General features: G+C 39.9%; 1 protein-coding gene across 1 annotated transcript in view; it reads right to left on the bottom strand.

Moving 5' to 3' along the window:
- Positions 1-5,289: 5,289 nt before the first annotated feature.
- arhgap32a (Rho GTPase activating protein 32a) overlaps positions 5,290-16,498 on the bottom strand; it is a 32,074-nt gene continuing 20,865 nt past the window's right edge. The window contains 13 exon segments of the mRNA XM_030151932.1: positions 5,290-8,534; positions 8,710-9,381; positions 9,496-9,570; positions 9,748-9,896; positions 10,699-10,789; positions 10,792-10,911; positions 10,997-11,142; positions 11,307-11,414; positions 12,290-12,372; positions 12,597-12,741; positions 13,845-13,947; positions 16,050-16,199; positions 16,323-16,404. Of these exon segments, the coding sequence (XP_030007792.1) occupies positions 6,259-8,534; positions 8,710-9,381; positions 9,496-9,570; positions 9,748-9,896; positions 10,699-10,789; positions 10,792-10,911; positions 10,997-11,142; positions 11,307-11,414; positions 12,290-12,372; positions 12,597-12,741; positions 13,845-13,947; positions 16,050-16,199; positions 16,323-16,404 (4,200 nt within the window). The 3' untranslated portion in view covers positions 5,290-6,258.

The following is a 16,498-nucleotide window of genomic DNA, read 5'->3' as shown; positions in this document are numbered from 1 at the left end:
CCTAATGTCAGCGATGCTGGTGCTTGATGTCTAATACTTTGATACTTAATAAGAGATTGATGTTTACCAGAGGGAGAAAATGTGCTAGATGAAGATGTGAAAGTTTTAGGTGTGATTAATTAGAAAAAGCTATGAAAACAGGGCTCTTCTTCCCCCTTCTCTCTCCCTAAAAAAGTCAAGTGTTTCAGACAGGAAATCTGTAATTATCTGCTGAGCCTAAGCTTTAAGCAGCATCCTCTGAAGTTTGCTCAACGAAATCTCAAGGTGACCCATCTCCACAGATGCAAAAAGAAGTTTTCTTTGCTAAATTTACATTGATGTTCCGCTTCATAGCCACCACCCAGATACAATAAGCAAACATTTCCCAATCTTCTCCTCTTATCTTCTATTCTGCAACGCCTTTGCACAATCTCTCTATCATATTTAATACAGTTGGTGCATAATTAATTTTCATTTAAGGAAGTTTTTTTTTTTTTTTTTTTTTTTAATTTAAACATACAGTGCTGTTGCTGTTGCTGATTATCTTTCAGAGATACCGTGAGAGAAGGAAAGGATCTATTGTTGCATTACAAGTTTATTTACCTTCCAATACACTGCTATGCCTCCACGGATGCTTTTTCACTTATGTTTTGTGTGTGCGTTTCAGTTGTCAGTGTATGAAAGTGTTCTATTTTTGTGGGACAGCCAGTTACGGTGTAAAAAAAATGTCTGTACACAGCCTTGAAGTCAGTCACAGTGCGCTTTACTGAGATGGTGAGTTGCTGCAGGAACAATGCCACCTCAATTATTTATCAGTCTGAGTCTTTTTCCACTTATTAAATTAATTACTTAGGTAATTAAAAGTTACATGTTTTAATTAAATTGGCATTGAATTCAAACCTGAAAGGAAAGGCATCATGGGATGTAGTTCATCAGCTTGAATGAGCTTAAAGTTAAATTCAGTTCCATTTGGGAGGATGTGGGTAAGTTAAAAAATTATCTGTTTCATGCTCTGTAACCATTGCAGTCACTCTTTGCTTGAGGGAGTAGCAGAGTAACACAGCAGATTAAGAAAGCTCGGATATAAGAGTTTACAGAGGAATGTTTGGTGTTCATTTCCTTTGTTCAGCTGCGCGAAGGATTTAGTTTTCGCTTAGAAAAATGTTGCTGAGCAGAGCTGTTCATCCAGTTTGTCTGTGTGGTCATCTCTGCACATCCAGGCTGACACAAACAGTCGACATGCAGGATAGCAGCAAATAAGGCAAGGCATCATCAAAAGCATAAATCTTGTGCTATCACTCTGTATTTATTTAAGTCATAAAAGCCAGAGTCTGAGCAGGAGTACGAACCCACTGTTGGTGCACTTTCACCATGTCACTGATGTGAACAAAAGAAATTCGAGTGAGTCAAACAAAACAATAATTGTACAAAAAAAGAACAAAAGAGGCGAACAATAGCAACAAGAATAGGACACACTTGTCGGCAGCTTTAATTAGTATTCTGAGGAATGGTGGTGGTAAAAAGGATCATTTAAAACTTTGCAGCTTTTATTTATTTAATTTAATTATAACAAATTAAATAACAAACACAGGGACAAGAAATGCTCTCCGATTAGGTTAATAATTACTTTAAAACCCATAATTAAGTCCTTTATCTCTTTCAAGAAAATTTGTCACTACATAGCTATGAAGATTTGTTTTACTCTTCATACAAAAACAGAAGTAATTTCCTGTAATTCTTATAGTGTTCATGTGTGTTTTTCACTTATTGAAACAGCAACAGAAACCATTCCACATCTCCTGTATTGACTGGTATCTAGTTATATGTGGTCATAAGCTAAAGTGTGTAAAACCAGCTGACCACATATAGGATTTTTGTCATTGGAATTAAAATGTTTTACTTGGAAAGCATGAAAGATAAACAACAGATGGGGGAGGTAATGCAATCAGGCTACTTTTAACCAAATTACTCGGTACATCTGCTGGCTAAGTGGCTTAGTTGAGACTTTAAAAAGATTTCTATAAAAATATGATGCTTCCACGTTAAAACATATTTCATTTAGTCCAATTTAAAATCAGCATGTCAGGGAGGTAAATTATATTCAAGCAGGCTTTATTTTTTTCTTTTACATACAAATTAAATTCAGGTAGTAAATGCATAAATTAAATAGTTATGAAATTATAGAAGGTGGAGCCTGAAGCAACTCATTTTTTCAGTCTGCTCTGTGATTGAATTAATGTAACTAGTTTTGTGCTCCCTTTTTTTATGCCACGTCTTAATCATGCACATTATGGTATCTGACTCATCTGGCTGTATGGTCACTGCTCAGCCATAAACGAGTAAGCAGAGCATTAGTAATAATTCATCCACTGCAACCTTGTGTCAGATTGTGGCCTTTTATCTGGTAGGCAGACTAAATGCTCAGTGATCCAGATGGGTGCCTTAAACAAACATTTTTTATGGGTAATACCCGCTCTCTGCAGCCGGCAACCTGTTGAATTGTTTTGCTTTTGTTCCTATTTGCTTATTAGTAACGCCGTATGGTTTTAGATTTTACAAAATTCAAAAAAATCATCGAGCTGTATTAGTCATGCCCAAATAACAGATGTATCATTTACAAATAAATGCCCCAAATGGATTCACATGGCTAAGGCTTACTCAACTGGTGGTTACCTTTTGAACCAACTGTAATGCCTTTTATAATTACATTCTGTTTCTCTGGCTGTTATTCATCAGTTAAAGGTCAAGAGCATTATTTGCAATACAAACTGAGCCTTGCATTGTTAGGGCCAGTACAGAGTCTTCTCGTTGCTCAGTCACTTTGATATGCATGTGAATGTCAAATTAGAAAACTGAGCCCTAATACGCAGCCATTACTGCAAGTGAGGAGCCTTTGTGTAAACCTGAGGTCTAATCACTTACTCAATCACTCTGCATTGTGCCCCAGTTCGCCTCCACCTCACTACTACAGCTCCCTCTAAAAAGCAACTGATTTTCTGTTTGAAAAACCATGGATATACTTGAATAAAATATATATTTCTGCCTGTAGCCAGGGCCTAATTGGTTATCTGAAGTACTAACAATGTTTTCTTGGTTTCTCTAATTTAATTAGAATCCATTGTCATGTTAACTAGGTAATTAAGTCAGCCGTAGATGATCCGTAGGACTCTCCTGCTTTCATCCACTATATCTTAGGAGTATTAGAAGGATATAAAATATGAACTACAGCTCACCAGGCTACACAATCGGTGTGATGTTGGATCTTGGAGAGATAACAAGATTGTAACTAAAAGTAGAAACTGCCATCTACTTGTTTAACTTGTGAGAAGCTCATCTCCTAACTGTCAACACCATGGATAGTATGGCACCGCACCAGAATGGATAAGACTTTTCCTCTGAATCTGACTACAATCACCTATGTACAGGAAAGGTGGAAAAAATGATTCTTTAGCTTGTAATAAGCCAAGATACTGCTTCATATCCTCACTAAAGCATCTATTTTAAGGCAGATTTTCAGCCCATCACATGGTGCTATATACAGTGGCAGCATTTTAAAGAACACTTTTTAAACATATTCACTAGAGGGAAAAGAATCTACCCATATTTAGACTAATATGATTTCCAAAATAGGCCTCAGCAGGATTCATATCTCTTTTAGGGATTTTTTTTTTTTTTTTAACTTATTTCAATATGCTTTGCATTTCACAGTCATGATCCATCAAAGAAACAATGAGGAAGCGTGTATACATTCATAAAGTTACAATAATGTTTTGTAATGGAACATTACACTGTAATGAACAACCAAAAATGTCTCTTTATGGAGCCACTGAAGTGCTATGAACCAGAAAAAACACAGCTACTGCCATGTGCTATATTACTAATAAATATACCAACAGCAGTCACAGTAAGGACCATTAACGATGGTTTAAATAGTTTTCTGAAAGACTACAATGTAGTATTTTGTTCACAAATAACTGAAGAGTCATCTCATCAAGTGTGTAGGGCAACTGTTATCCTGCAGATCACCTGCCCCAGGAGAGGTGACAGTCCTTTCACCTTGCACCTGCTGCTGTTTGGCACAACACGCCTCACACATCTCATCTCTGCATCTGGACCATACCAGATGTTCTTGAATAATTTCTCAAAAAGGGGAAAGTTCCTTCCCTTTGCAGCTGAACTCGTATTGCTCGACATTTCTTCCAATCTAGACACATCAAGACAGGCGCAACCAATTTCTGCTCAGATTTTTCTTACTTGAAAAACCTTTGCTGCAGTGAGGGGAGACACACCAGAGAGCCTTTATCCGCTCATTTCATTTGCCCCCTGCTGAAAAATAAGTCTTTAACCTGATCCTGAAAGGTAGCATGTCTCGAATGCATCACAATGTCCAAAAAGCAGATGGCTGTCTAGCAGGACAACTCTTTCTCTGAAAAGCTGAATAATACATGCATATCTTGTTCTGATCCAGCACATTCAATAGCCTATAGAAAAGGATTGCTCTCAACGTAAACCATTTTGCTAGAGGCCGTTCTCTTTCCTCAGGTCCAGTCTCCCATAAATAATTTGCCTTCAACCTTCAAATGCATAAAAATTGCAACTTGTTGGTTATGAGAGAGAACAGTGAGGATGCACTTTGAATGCCAATGTGGCGATGAATAAACAATGGCTCACTACTCCAGGAGCAATGCAGAGCTGCCAGGAGACATTGCTTTGAGTCCACAGGCTCTCTTAATGGTTTTTGCCACAGACCAAGCCTTTCAGTCAGCTGTGAATAGGAGGCTGTTTTGATCTGGGGTGGACCACTTTAATAATTTTCAACAAAGCAACAATTCCCAAGCCACACTGGACAACCTTGGTTGATCCCTTATGATTATCCTCCAGCCACACAACTCACATTAAGCCCTGCTTTAATGGGTTTTCTATAACAACAAGCTTATGGTATATGAGTAGCCTGATACTCGCTTTCAGGGCATGTACCAAAAGGTTAGGTAGGCACCAACTAAAAGGATCTATAGAGCTCAAATAATGAGTTCTTCATGTTTTCACAGAAAATCCAAATAAACTCCCCTGAAAATTCAAAAGCAATAAAATAGTCAGGATCCTCTGCAGTGTTTCTGAGGAGATGTGAGATGTCTGTGAAGCAAATCAAAATCTGTGATCTCCCCAGAATGCAATAGGAGTGGTGTTATTTCTGCAGTGCTACAGCGCCATCTGGCGATGAGCACACAAACTTCAGATCCTCTTGCACACAGGAATCTCTTACACACTTATCTGCAGTATATACATGACACAATAATTCACCAAATATAATTAGTTATAATATATCTTTATTTTTAAGACTCTCACTAAAATAACAAATTCAACATGTCTTAACTGAATATCCTCATCTACATGTTCAGATTTGAAATAGCATCTTTAATGAATAAAACAACATCAGACTGTATGTAAAACACCACATTGTTAAAAGTTCCCTAAAAGAGGAAAAAAATGTTCATTTTGTGACAAAACCACAATGTCTTACAAAATGCATTCTCCTAACAAATGAGCATATTTTCATTTTTGTCTAGTATATTTTGTTGTGGTAGCTTCAACAGAAATCAGAACTGATTGCATTATTCAGTGTCAAAGTTAGAAATCATGAGGTTATTCACCACCCCCCCACCCCCAAAAGTGCTAATTTATATTTGAGATGATTAAAAGCGAGCTGTATTATACAGAAAAAAATAGATACTGTATATCAAGAGGCTTCATGTCCACCATGTTAAGACAATGTGTTCATACACAGTTATCCTCAAAAGTGCTTGTTGAAGTCTGAGCAGACTAGAATAGAAAACAAAATGTACAGTACATTGGCCACATGTTAGCAGTGTGTTATTTATACAAATATAATACACTTAAAATGACTGTTTTATACACATTCTTATATGTACTTTAAAACCATATTAATAAAACTGTTGTTACTTTACCTTTTCTCACTGCTTAGACACAAAATAAAATTTATCAGCCATCACTTTCTCAAAGAAGCCACTTAATGTTACTCTCAAATCTCTAAAATTAAGACAATATCTGCATGTTTTATTTGTTCCCTTTGAACTTCCTCAAATTGCAAAATATCTTACTTGCTCAGAAGCCAACAGCAGCAGCCTCTATTCACACTTCTTTAGCAGCTCATGAAGGTTAAAACAAACACACTTTCAACAGTCTGTTGGTCTGGCAGAGGATAAAGTGCGGTTCTCCTTTGGCCACAATTGGGAATTCCATTAAACCAGACATCAGAAATCACTCGTAGACCCCACCCTCTGATCTGAGCGCAGCATGATAAAAAGCCTCACGACCCAGAGCCTTGGACAGCAGTCTCTGCCCGTGTGGAGACATGCAGCCCTGGCCAGGCAAATACCCGGCCATAGCTTTACCAGATCTTGCAGGTTTAAGTCTGGGAGCTGCATAATATCCCTCCATGTGGTCATACTTTGTGGGCCTGACTTTAGTGCTCTGAGTCCTTCTGGTGGGTTGAGTGGAAAAGGATCCCAGGTGTTCGGGATCTAAGGGGGACTTGGTGTGGTAATGATGGTAGTGACGGTTTTCTCTGGTGCTCTGTGATCGCCCAGGTCTCCTGAGGATGCCAGGTTTCAAAACACCAGAGTAGCTAGTGTTGGTCAACATTAATCGATCCTGGTCGTGACCCCGTGTATGGCTTCTGTCATTGTGCTCGATGTTCTTGAGGTTGGGACAGCCCCTCTCTGGGAGTGAGGGGACTTTACGAAGCTGTGGCTGCTGCGGGGAGCTTTCTTTGATCTGGATTCGCTTGGATGGTCCTGCCTCCGCACCGGATCGGTGACCACAACGCTGCCTGGTGACTTGGGCCTCAGCCTGTTGAGACCTTGGGGAAGTCGGGGAAGAAATCACAACACCAGTTTCTGTCCTGCCAGCGGAGAGGATGCAGGCGTTTCCAGGGTCTGACTTACTCCTTGTGTGCATTATTTCTCTGCCCCTAAAGCCAGTTGGTGAGACAGGACTTTCATGAGGAGACGCAGCTGGACAGGTGTTTTTACGCCTGCTTTTACTCTCTTGCTTGCATGGTTGATATACAACTCGTTCAAAAATATCTGCATCTCTTGCTTCATAAACTACTGTGTCTCTGCTTTCTATGTAGAGCTCCCTGTTGACAGGAGGGACACAGTGTGGAGTATAGTTATAGTAATCAGATTGTCCACTTTCCCTTGAGGAATGTAAAGTATAAGACTGACTGTGTCGGATACCACTTTGCCGGCAGGGTTCTACATAATACCGGGAGTCATCAGCAGGGTTCATATCTGAATAAGGGTTGTAACGGTAGTCAGCACGTGAGCTCTCAAACTGGGGGTGAAAACCAGTCTGAATGAGCCTCTGATAGGGCGTCTCTGGGCTCGATGTCTGCTCAACATAAAACATGGTGTCAGGAGGCAAGACTTCTGTCTCTGCCAGCTCATAGTGGCTGATCTGAGGGGCATGGAAGGAGCGAGCCCTCCGGATCGCTGGGTGCCCGATTATTCTGTCTTCTGACCTCCGCCATTGACCTTGTTGCCTGTGGCAACCACTGATAAGGTGCTCATCTCTATGGTAACGCCTGGTCTGAGGTGACAAAGGGAGCCTTAAACCTAAAGTGCTGTAGTGGCTGTCAGAAGCCTGCCTGTATATGCTTTTTGGCCCTGAAAGGTGAAGTGGCAAAGCGTCAGGATGAGGGCAGTGAGGGGCAGGCATTCGTCCTGATTGAATCGGACGACTATGATGATGATGATGATGATTACTGTAGACATCATCAACCAAGCCTAAAGGTCTTTCCTCTTCTGTGCTGTAGTGATGAGCTGAGGACAGCTGTAATGGACGTGGAAGGACCTCTTCTATTGAGGCAGGCATGGAGGTCTCAGCCAGAACCGCGCGGAAATTAAAGACATTGATAGAGTCAGTGTTCACATATACGGGAGACGTCGATGGGCTGTGAGGGGAGCAGACAGGCTGGGTGGGTGTTGAGACACCGACACTCTGATAAGTGGGTTCTGCCTGGGTGTCATCATGCCTCATATCTCTAAGCTGGGGCTCTTTTTCCTCTCTGCGGTCCCTCATCTCTCCGCTGCCTTCATCCAAGCTCCCTGACCCGAGCGGGCTGACATTTGGTGTGAAATTGCACAAGCTTTCCTGTCCGTCAGTCACCTGCGACGGCTCTGAGCAGAGATGTGCAGGTAGAAAATGAACAGGGCGAGGGCCGCACTGGCTCTCAATAGCGGTATGCCCCGATGAAGACCACTGGGAGACGGAGGAGGCTTGAGGGTCATTGTACTCCTGTAAGTACACTTTAAGATCGAGCACAGAGGGTCGGGGCAGTCGGTCCTGGGCATGAGGAGCTTCAAGTCTCTGGTGAGGGTTAGAAGGGATGTTGCTGTGGGTGTTTCTCCGCTGGGAAACGCTGCTGGCCTTTTGAGCAGATTCAGCAAGAGCCAAAGCCAACTTGCGCGCCGCACTCGTCAAGGGAGGGTGAGGAGGGAGAACAGACACTGAACTCATAAGTCTATCTGTTCCTGGGGAGGGATAAGACAAACAACGCTACAGTATGACAGGACAAACAAAGCTATGGTAAGACATGATGGGACAAAAGACAAAAGCTTTCATAAGAAACTAGAGAATGCATTCTTGTTTAAATACATACTAACTATAATATGTATGACTGTTAAGTGTCAGAGTGTGGTTACTGACCTGGATCAGGCAGGTTCTGTGCAGACTGGCTGAGGTCTGTCAGGCCTGATGCCTGGCTCACTGTGCTGAGTGGGCTGCAGTGTTGATAGGACACTCTGGGCTCCTTTCCATCTGCTGCCGGAGTTTCACACTTCCCCACCAGGGGAGATGAGGAGGGCAGGGCTGACGAAGAGGCGGATGCTGCCCCTCCAAATGGTGTGGAGGCAGAAGCGGTCTGAACATCTGCTTGTGTCTTAAAGGACTTCTTCCTGAGTTTAGGGGAGAGTGGCTTTGAGGTAACCTTCTTCCCACCTTTACCAAGAACTGGACTAATGTCTGGAGACTGAGAGTAGCTAATGTTGTTGTTTGGAGAAGAAATGGGTTCTGATTCACTGGAACACCCTGCACTCTTTCTCCATTTATTTCCATTTTTCGGTTGTTGCCCAGGTGTTGCTAAAGGTGGACTGCACTGAAAAGACATCGGGTCAAAGTCCAAGGATGAGATGCCTGCTGCCGGGGGGCAAAGGTCAAGATCGTCCTCTTGGTGCGGAGATGTAATATAGGCTGCAGTACGGACAGTATGAGCTGAGAGGTCATCTTTACTTCTGCCGATGCGCAGGTCGTCTTTACTGACAGATGAAATAGCCTCACTTGTCGAACGAGGTCTGAGGGGGCGATAACTAGGAGGTTCCCCTGAGAGAGAAGAAAAGACACATATTTAGACTGAATGTTCACTAATCACATGAATACTGATAATTAAGCAGCAGGGAGTAAATTGCAACAACTCTGTGCTCAATTTAAGATTACCGTCAACATTGTGCAAGGAGGTGAGAGATTCTTCACTTTTGGTGGAGCGCAGTGTACCACTATCTCCTCTTCCACCTGCAAATGTTTTCAGAATTGTATTTTTTCTTACTCAACATTTGAATATCACCCTTTAAAAACATCAAAACTGTAAATTCTAAGGAACATTTGAATAAACTGTCAATCTCTATTTAAAAAGTACCTGTGCATAAGTGTTTTAAAGTGCAGATAAGGAAACTTGTGTGGTGTTCTAACCTGGCAGTGCAATGCTCTTTATCTCATTAGGCTCACTGGGGTGTCGCTTCAATTTTCGTTTGGACACAGAGTGGGACTTGCCCAAGTGGAAAAAGGAGAGCCAGTTCCCCACAGGAGACTTCTTGGCCTTAGTAGGTATCCGCTTGATGCTACAATAAAGAGACAAATCACTTTCACCACTTCCTGTTTCTGTTTACTAGGAGAAGAAGTTACCTTTAAAGACTCCAGGAGGTTTGTTGAGACATCCATGAATTGCGTGAGAGCTAAAATAATTCAATATAAATAATTCCACTCTACAAAACAGTGGACTAATACTCTATCTAAGCAACCATCTAACATAATTTAAAGGTATTCAGTTACCACGGACATTACAAACAGTCATTAATCTGTTATGGAATAAATTTATAAGTGCTGTTTGTTATGTAAGCTGCATCCAGCACAGAACATTAAAGGTTCAGTGTGACATGATATGAGTGGGAAAAGGGCCCTAACTGCAGAAACTCAGAACAGATCTTCCATTAGTGTAAAGTGTGTGTGTGTCTATATATATATATGTATACATATACATATGTAATGGAATACAGCTCATTCTGATGTAACAAAAACACATACACACACACACACACAGAGGCTGCCATGTTTTTACAGCAACTACAAATGGACTTACCTATTTTTCTTCTTCCCTTTTTTTCTTCCATTGTATGACACATACCTTTTTACCATTAAGATACATTATAGTGACCTTCTATCTTCATCTGCATTTTTATCCAATAAAGCCTAGAGTTAATTAACCAAACACTGGTTCTATTTTACACACATCTACCACTTCACTGCTGGATACCACTTTAGGTTCCACACCAAACCTTTAACAGCTGATAATGTATTTTACTAAGCATAAAGATAGATGTAAGATATATAAAAGTGGTGTGATTTGGAGTATTTGATATGTACCTGTCCAGTGGGAGCTCAATGACCGTATGGAACTTGCCGAGAAGAGCTCCTGGTCCTTCTCCCACCTCGATGTAGTCGCTGTGGGTTAGGCAGGGGTGGTGGCAGGGGAGCTCAGCTGGGCCTGAGTACGAGCCTGAGCCTCCTCCAAAGACAGTAATTTTGTGGATGGGGAGCAGATCAGCAGTGATTTGGGTCTGGATAAAGTGTTGTTACCTACAGAAAGACCCATAGATGCATATGACTGAGTCCTTTTGTCTCTATTTTTCTATCTTTTTCGATGTGAAGACAGATGACTAACCAGTGCTTTCCCGTATGATGGCATTAAGTTTAGGGCTGAAGAGAGCCTCTGTGTTGTTGAGGATGAACTCCACCACCACGGACTGGATACGCACCTCCATAAACGCTGCCGTGCCACTAAAGCAGGCCGACTCGATCTGTCTGGACCTGAAACACAGTTACAGTACAGCACAACCTACTTCAGTGCTCCGGACCACTGGGACATGCCCTAATTCACTGCCACAGAAAGACAGAAATGAAGCAGCAGAGCAAATGGTGCTAATTTAACCACATAGGGTTAATAATAATAATGTTAACAGGTTAAGGGTCACCTGAGGAGGTTAGGGGCCCAGACAATCGCCAGGTTTTTAGTGTGCATGTTGGTCAAGGAGCTAAAGGTGGCCAGGTGAGACAGATGTCTCATGAGGAACTCCAGAGTCCTGTACAGACAAAGTTAGTGTTAATCTCAAAACATTTCACTTTAGAAAGCTAAGAAACTGTGTCATTGAAGGTAGAGTCATGTTCCCTGCTCAGGTATTACTGGCAAAATTAGGACAAAGTTACTCTAGTTAACAAAAACTTAGACTAAAACCAAATATATCTTATAAAAAAAAAAGAAAGAAAGAAATAGCCACAAAAAACAGAGTGGGAGAGTAAGATAACTAACTACACAATATGGGACCTTTAGTGAAAATGGGTTTGAAAATTAAATGTGAAGTCATGCATGCTTTCATGCAACCATTTTCAGCTTCAGAATAAATAGTATTACTAAAATACTAAAAAAAAGAGTAAAAAAATATATAAGCATTTATCATAGAATGAAATAAACTCAAGTAAATACAAAAACCAATGGAAAAAAACAAATGAAAATTTTAAAACTGTAAAAATTCTGGTGTAGTATAAGATGAATACCATACCATACCGATTTTATTTTAAAGCACTTTAAGAACTTTACAGCTGGCCAAAGTGCAGTACACGAATCATAAAACAAGGAAATAGATAAGTAAATAAATGGCTAAAAACAGTGATAACACAGAGTGCATAAGATGGGAATAAGATGCATAACACTGATGTGATGCCCAAATGTGGGTCACGGCTTGACTTTTTTGCTTTTTTTTTTTCTTACACAAAACATTGATGTCTTTAATAAGTCAGAGGGGAGATTTTCTTTTTCATGACTGTTTAAAAACAAGGATTTTGGTGGAACATGATCTTTTTCTCATAATATAACCATCATTCCATTTGAGTCTGAACATCTCTGTCAAACACATTCATGTCCTGCCACCAGGGGGCACCAGTGAGCCTCAGACCTGACCTGTAATGTGGCGGAGGCAGCTGCTGGATGACGTTGTGGATTTTCACCAGCCTCTCCTCATCTGTGGCTGCAGATACGGCTTCCTGCGAAGACAGAGGATAAAGCACACATGACTTCCAGGCTGGTAATCGCAGCAGTGGGAGTTGCCTCAACTATCCTGCTCTCTTTTCTCTCCCTTTTATATTCAAAGCAGCCACTGTTTTAGCTTGCTTAATCTGTTCTTTGGTGCATATCCCCTGCTGTTCCTAGAAATCTGGGCGTAATGCAACGACCCAATTTTGAGCGGTTCCACTGTGTCGGTTCTTACTGAGAATCTGTCGTAGAGCTGGTAGGTGAGCAGAGGGTTGGGCAGCTCTCTGAAGTACAGTTTACATAGTGAACCCACTGAGTGGATGTCCTGTCTGAACGCATCTTTGGTCAAATCTGGAACCTGTTCAGAGTCAAACTCATGCCTAGAAAGAGACAGAAACAAGAAAAAGAGCCCATTTGATACAAGGAAAATACACAAAAGAGCATTTTCAAAATACAACATTTATGTATTCTACTGGATAACTTGCATGATGACTATAATATCCACAAAATAGTCTATTCTAAGGGAATTGTGGTTTAAATGCACTGCAGGATACAGGCATAAAGAACACTGTACATCCTTTTGTACAAACTAAGAGCAAACTTTTCAGGCTTTCCTCTAAGGTTGAACAATGAAACTAATTATTGACACAATCCCAATAAAGCTAAAGAAAGTGTCTTAACGGGAAAACTAATTTTACTTGACCAACCACGAAAATTCTGGGTACAATGGACTGAGTACTTGATTAAATTTTATTTCTAATTTTTTTCTTGAGCTAAAGGGCAGTTTCAGTTAATCTGAATGTGAATCAAGATATAATGTAAAAAGCTTGTTTGGTACAGATCTCAGCAAAAAAACATAATTAAATGCACCGGTTAATGCAGAAATTACCATTCACACTAAAAATGGCAGTTGAAATATCTGTCAAAATCATTGCCAAATGTATAATTTATATAAAAAATAGAATGAGCCCTAATTTTGTCTGCATCATCTGGGATATTTTCTTCCAATATGCAAAATGTTGTACAATAAAGTGGAGCTGCTAGGCAGGAGGTCCAGTATGTCACCATATAATTATCCCTGTCTGAGGAATGAAGAATGATGCATAGATTGATAGCATTTTAAAGTGAATCATAAATTGCAGAGGAAGCGATTGCAGCCACAGTCTGATACATTTATGCAAAGAAAAGCTCCTTTCACCAGCCTCCATTGTAGTAGTAGGTGGTGTGGATTTGCATTAATATCTTATATTCTTCAAGTTACTGTTTTCTATCAGGGATTTAAGCATTATTTTTATTATTATATCTTATCAACCAGCAAACTTTTTTTTTTTTCCTATTTAAAGAACACTACAAGTCCTTCAAGTTGTCTTCATGCTGTCACCTGCTGTGTGAACACAGAGTAGGTTGGAGTTACTGCCTTGTCAGTGTTTCATCAAAAAAAAAAAAAAAAAAACACAGCTGTAAAAACATTAGCATCGCAAACCTCAGTTTCTGGATGTTGGAGGAGATCCCAGAAAGTCTGTAAATTCCATCAACCACTCCATTTTTCTCTATGAATTCAGCACAGCTCTTGACAACCTGCGGAACTACAGGAAATAGTATAAGATACATACTGTTGAATTAACACATATGTAATTTTATTTAGGAGAATCATGTCATTTAAACACAACTCCAGTCACCACTGTAAGCCTTACTAAGTTGAATTCGGGTCAAAACTACTAAAACTGCATGGGTTTACTATTTCTTCAGACAAGTATCTGAAAATGAACAATAATACTTTCTGATTACAGGCCATTACTTGCAGACACATGGCTTTAGCTGGGATTTAGCCAACACTGATGTCTCTGTTACTGGTTGCAATCCTCATATTTTAAGACTCTTTTAAGGTTAAATTATTGATGCATTTTTTGGTGACTATAAAATGTTAAAGTAAATAATTCAATGCTACAAAACACAAGAATTACACTCACACTGCTATTTTCATAGTAGTACATCAACTGCACTGACTTTCACTGCAAAAATGTAGTGTAATGTAATTAATTGTAGCTGTGGGCCTTCTTAGACATTTACAACCTATGACAAGGTGCCAGAAGTAAACAGTGCTTTAATTTGAGGGGTCACAGGCCAAAACCACACTGAAAACCGCTTTTCTACCGTTTATGCAAACTACTTTCACCCATAAAGACCCAAACATCCACCAGCAACCAAAATCACCAACTGATCTAAAATGTTTAATATCTGTTGATCCACTAATCCTGTCAATACATGTAAATAATTGGTGTAAAATACAGTTTGTCATCTTTTCATGGTCATCAGATATGACCCATTTAGACGTTCACAGGCTCCGTAGTGAACATGGAAACGCTGTCATGGAGTTTGATAAATGACAGAAGTGATAGGTGCTTGATTTTATGTTTTTCTATGAATTTTTAAAGTTCATGGTACATTTTGCTTTAAAAGTCACTTTCTCGTATTTTTTCTGAATTGGTATAATTACCTTTGAATTTACTTTGAGCTTTTATGAACATCTACATGATCAGTAAATTAACAAGTGGTGCCAGGCACAACAAACCCCACCCCTTGCACATATTTCACCCATTATAAGTAAATGGGAAGATTTTAAAAATTCCTAAAAAATTTGAACTTTGACCTACTCTTCCCAAAATGTAATGAGATATCGTCTGGGTCACTGGCAATCTATAAAGTCAGTTTGGTATGAATTCAACCAATAATTTTGCTGCTACAGACATGTGAAATTTTACCCATTGTGGTAAATGGGGAAAAAAAAGATTTAAAAAATTCAAAAAGAATCTAAACTTTAACCTACATTTCCCAAAATGTAATGACATCTATTCTGAGTCACCGGCAATCTATAAACCAAATTGGATATGAATTCACCCAACAGTTTTGTTGCTACAGACATTTGAAATTTCGCCCATTATAAGGAAATGGGGGAAAAAAAAAAAAAAAAAGATTTTAAAAATTCATAGAAAATTGTAACTTGGACCTACTTTTCTCAAAATGTAATGAGATCTATTCTGGGTCACCTCCAGTCTGTAAACTAAATTTGGTAGGAATTCAACCAGTAGTTTTGCTGCTAGAGTGTTAACAGAGAAATAAAGAAAGCAAACCAAAAACAATACCACTTGCCTCCTCTTCAGGGGGCGGGGTAATAAAGATAGCAGAATACCTGATTTACAATGAAAAATGCAAAATACAGAGGATAATGTTATAATAAATTATGATAAATCTCTTACAAAGAGTTAACTGGAGAAAAAAAAATATTTAGAAAGTGACACAAAAGTAGCGCTGGGTCTTTATGGGTTAATTTAATAATCTGCACAAACTGACATGACTGAACAAAGTGGGGAACATAAGCAGAGCTTTACCTCTAAGAAGCATTTGAGAAAATAGAAATAAAGAAAAGCTTTTGGCAAATCTCAAAGAACTTGTTCTGAAAAACACCCTGGCGGCATACAAAGCTGTAATTCACCTTGTCGACTCGGTTTACATTAAAGTTTACAACAATGTAATCACAAATCCACTAAACTGGCAGCAAATTCACTTCTAATCCCTTTCAGAGGTGTTTAAAGTTTTACAGTTTACCATTCATTGTGAAATGCCAGCAGGTATGAGTTTAACAATGCTAGAATATAAAAGGGTAAAAAGCACGGTAGGGAAATTTCACCCTCATGTCCTGAGTTGTGGAGATGCTCCCCCAGGTCACAGCCAAACACTCTCTCTTTGAGGATACCACGTTGACGGAGCTTTTGTGGCGGAGGTCGCGACTTCATAAAAGTCCTCAGGAATGTAACCAGCTTCCCATGCTTCTTACACACTGATTAAAATGACACAGAAAGATGTGACAGACAGTTTAAATGAATCCCACTCGTATCTGAGGAGCCGGTCTTGAATAAATTATCAGGTACAGAAACAGTCTTTGAGAAGAAGATAAGAGTACCTGGCTTTGGCACTGAGCTTTGAACACTGGGGGGAATCTTGTCATTTATCAGCTCAACACAGTCGCAGGGGAAGAAACCGACCTGCCAGTGGAGAGCAGGAGATGAGTAGAGGACGGAGGGAAAAATACATGCGTGTATACAAAAGTCCAGAGTAGAAAGCTGTAGCGAACCGCGG

The sequence above is a fragment of the Sphaeramia orbicularis genome, chromosome 13 (assembly GCF_902148855.1).
Source record: "Sphaeramia orbicularis chromosome 13, fSphaOr1.1, whole genome shotgun sequence".
Taxonomy (NCBI): domain Eukaryota; kingdom Metazoa; phylum Chordata; class Actinopteri; order Kurtiformes; family Apogonidae; genus Sphaeramia; species Sphaeramia orbicularis.
The sequence above is the reverse complement of the archived record's forward strand: the minus strand, read 5'-3'. Positions and strand labels throughout refer to the sequence as shown.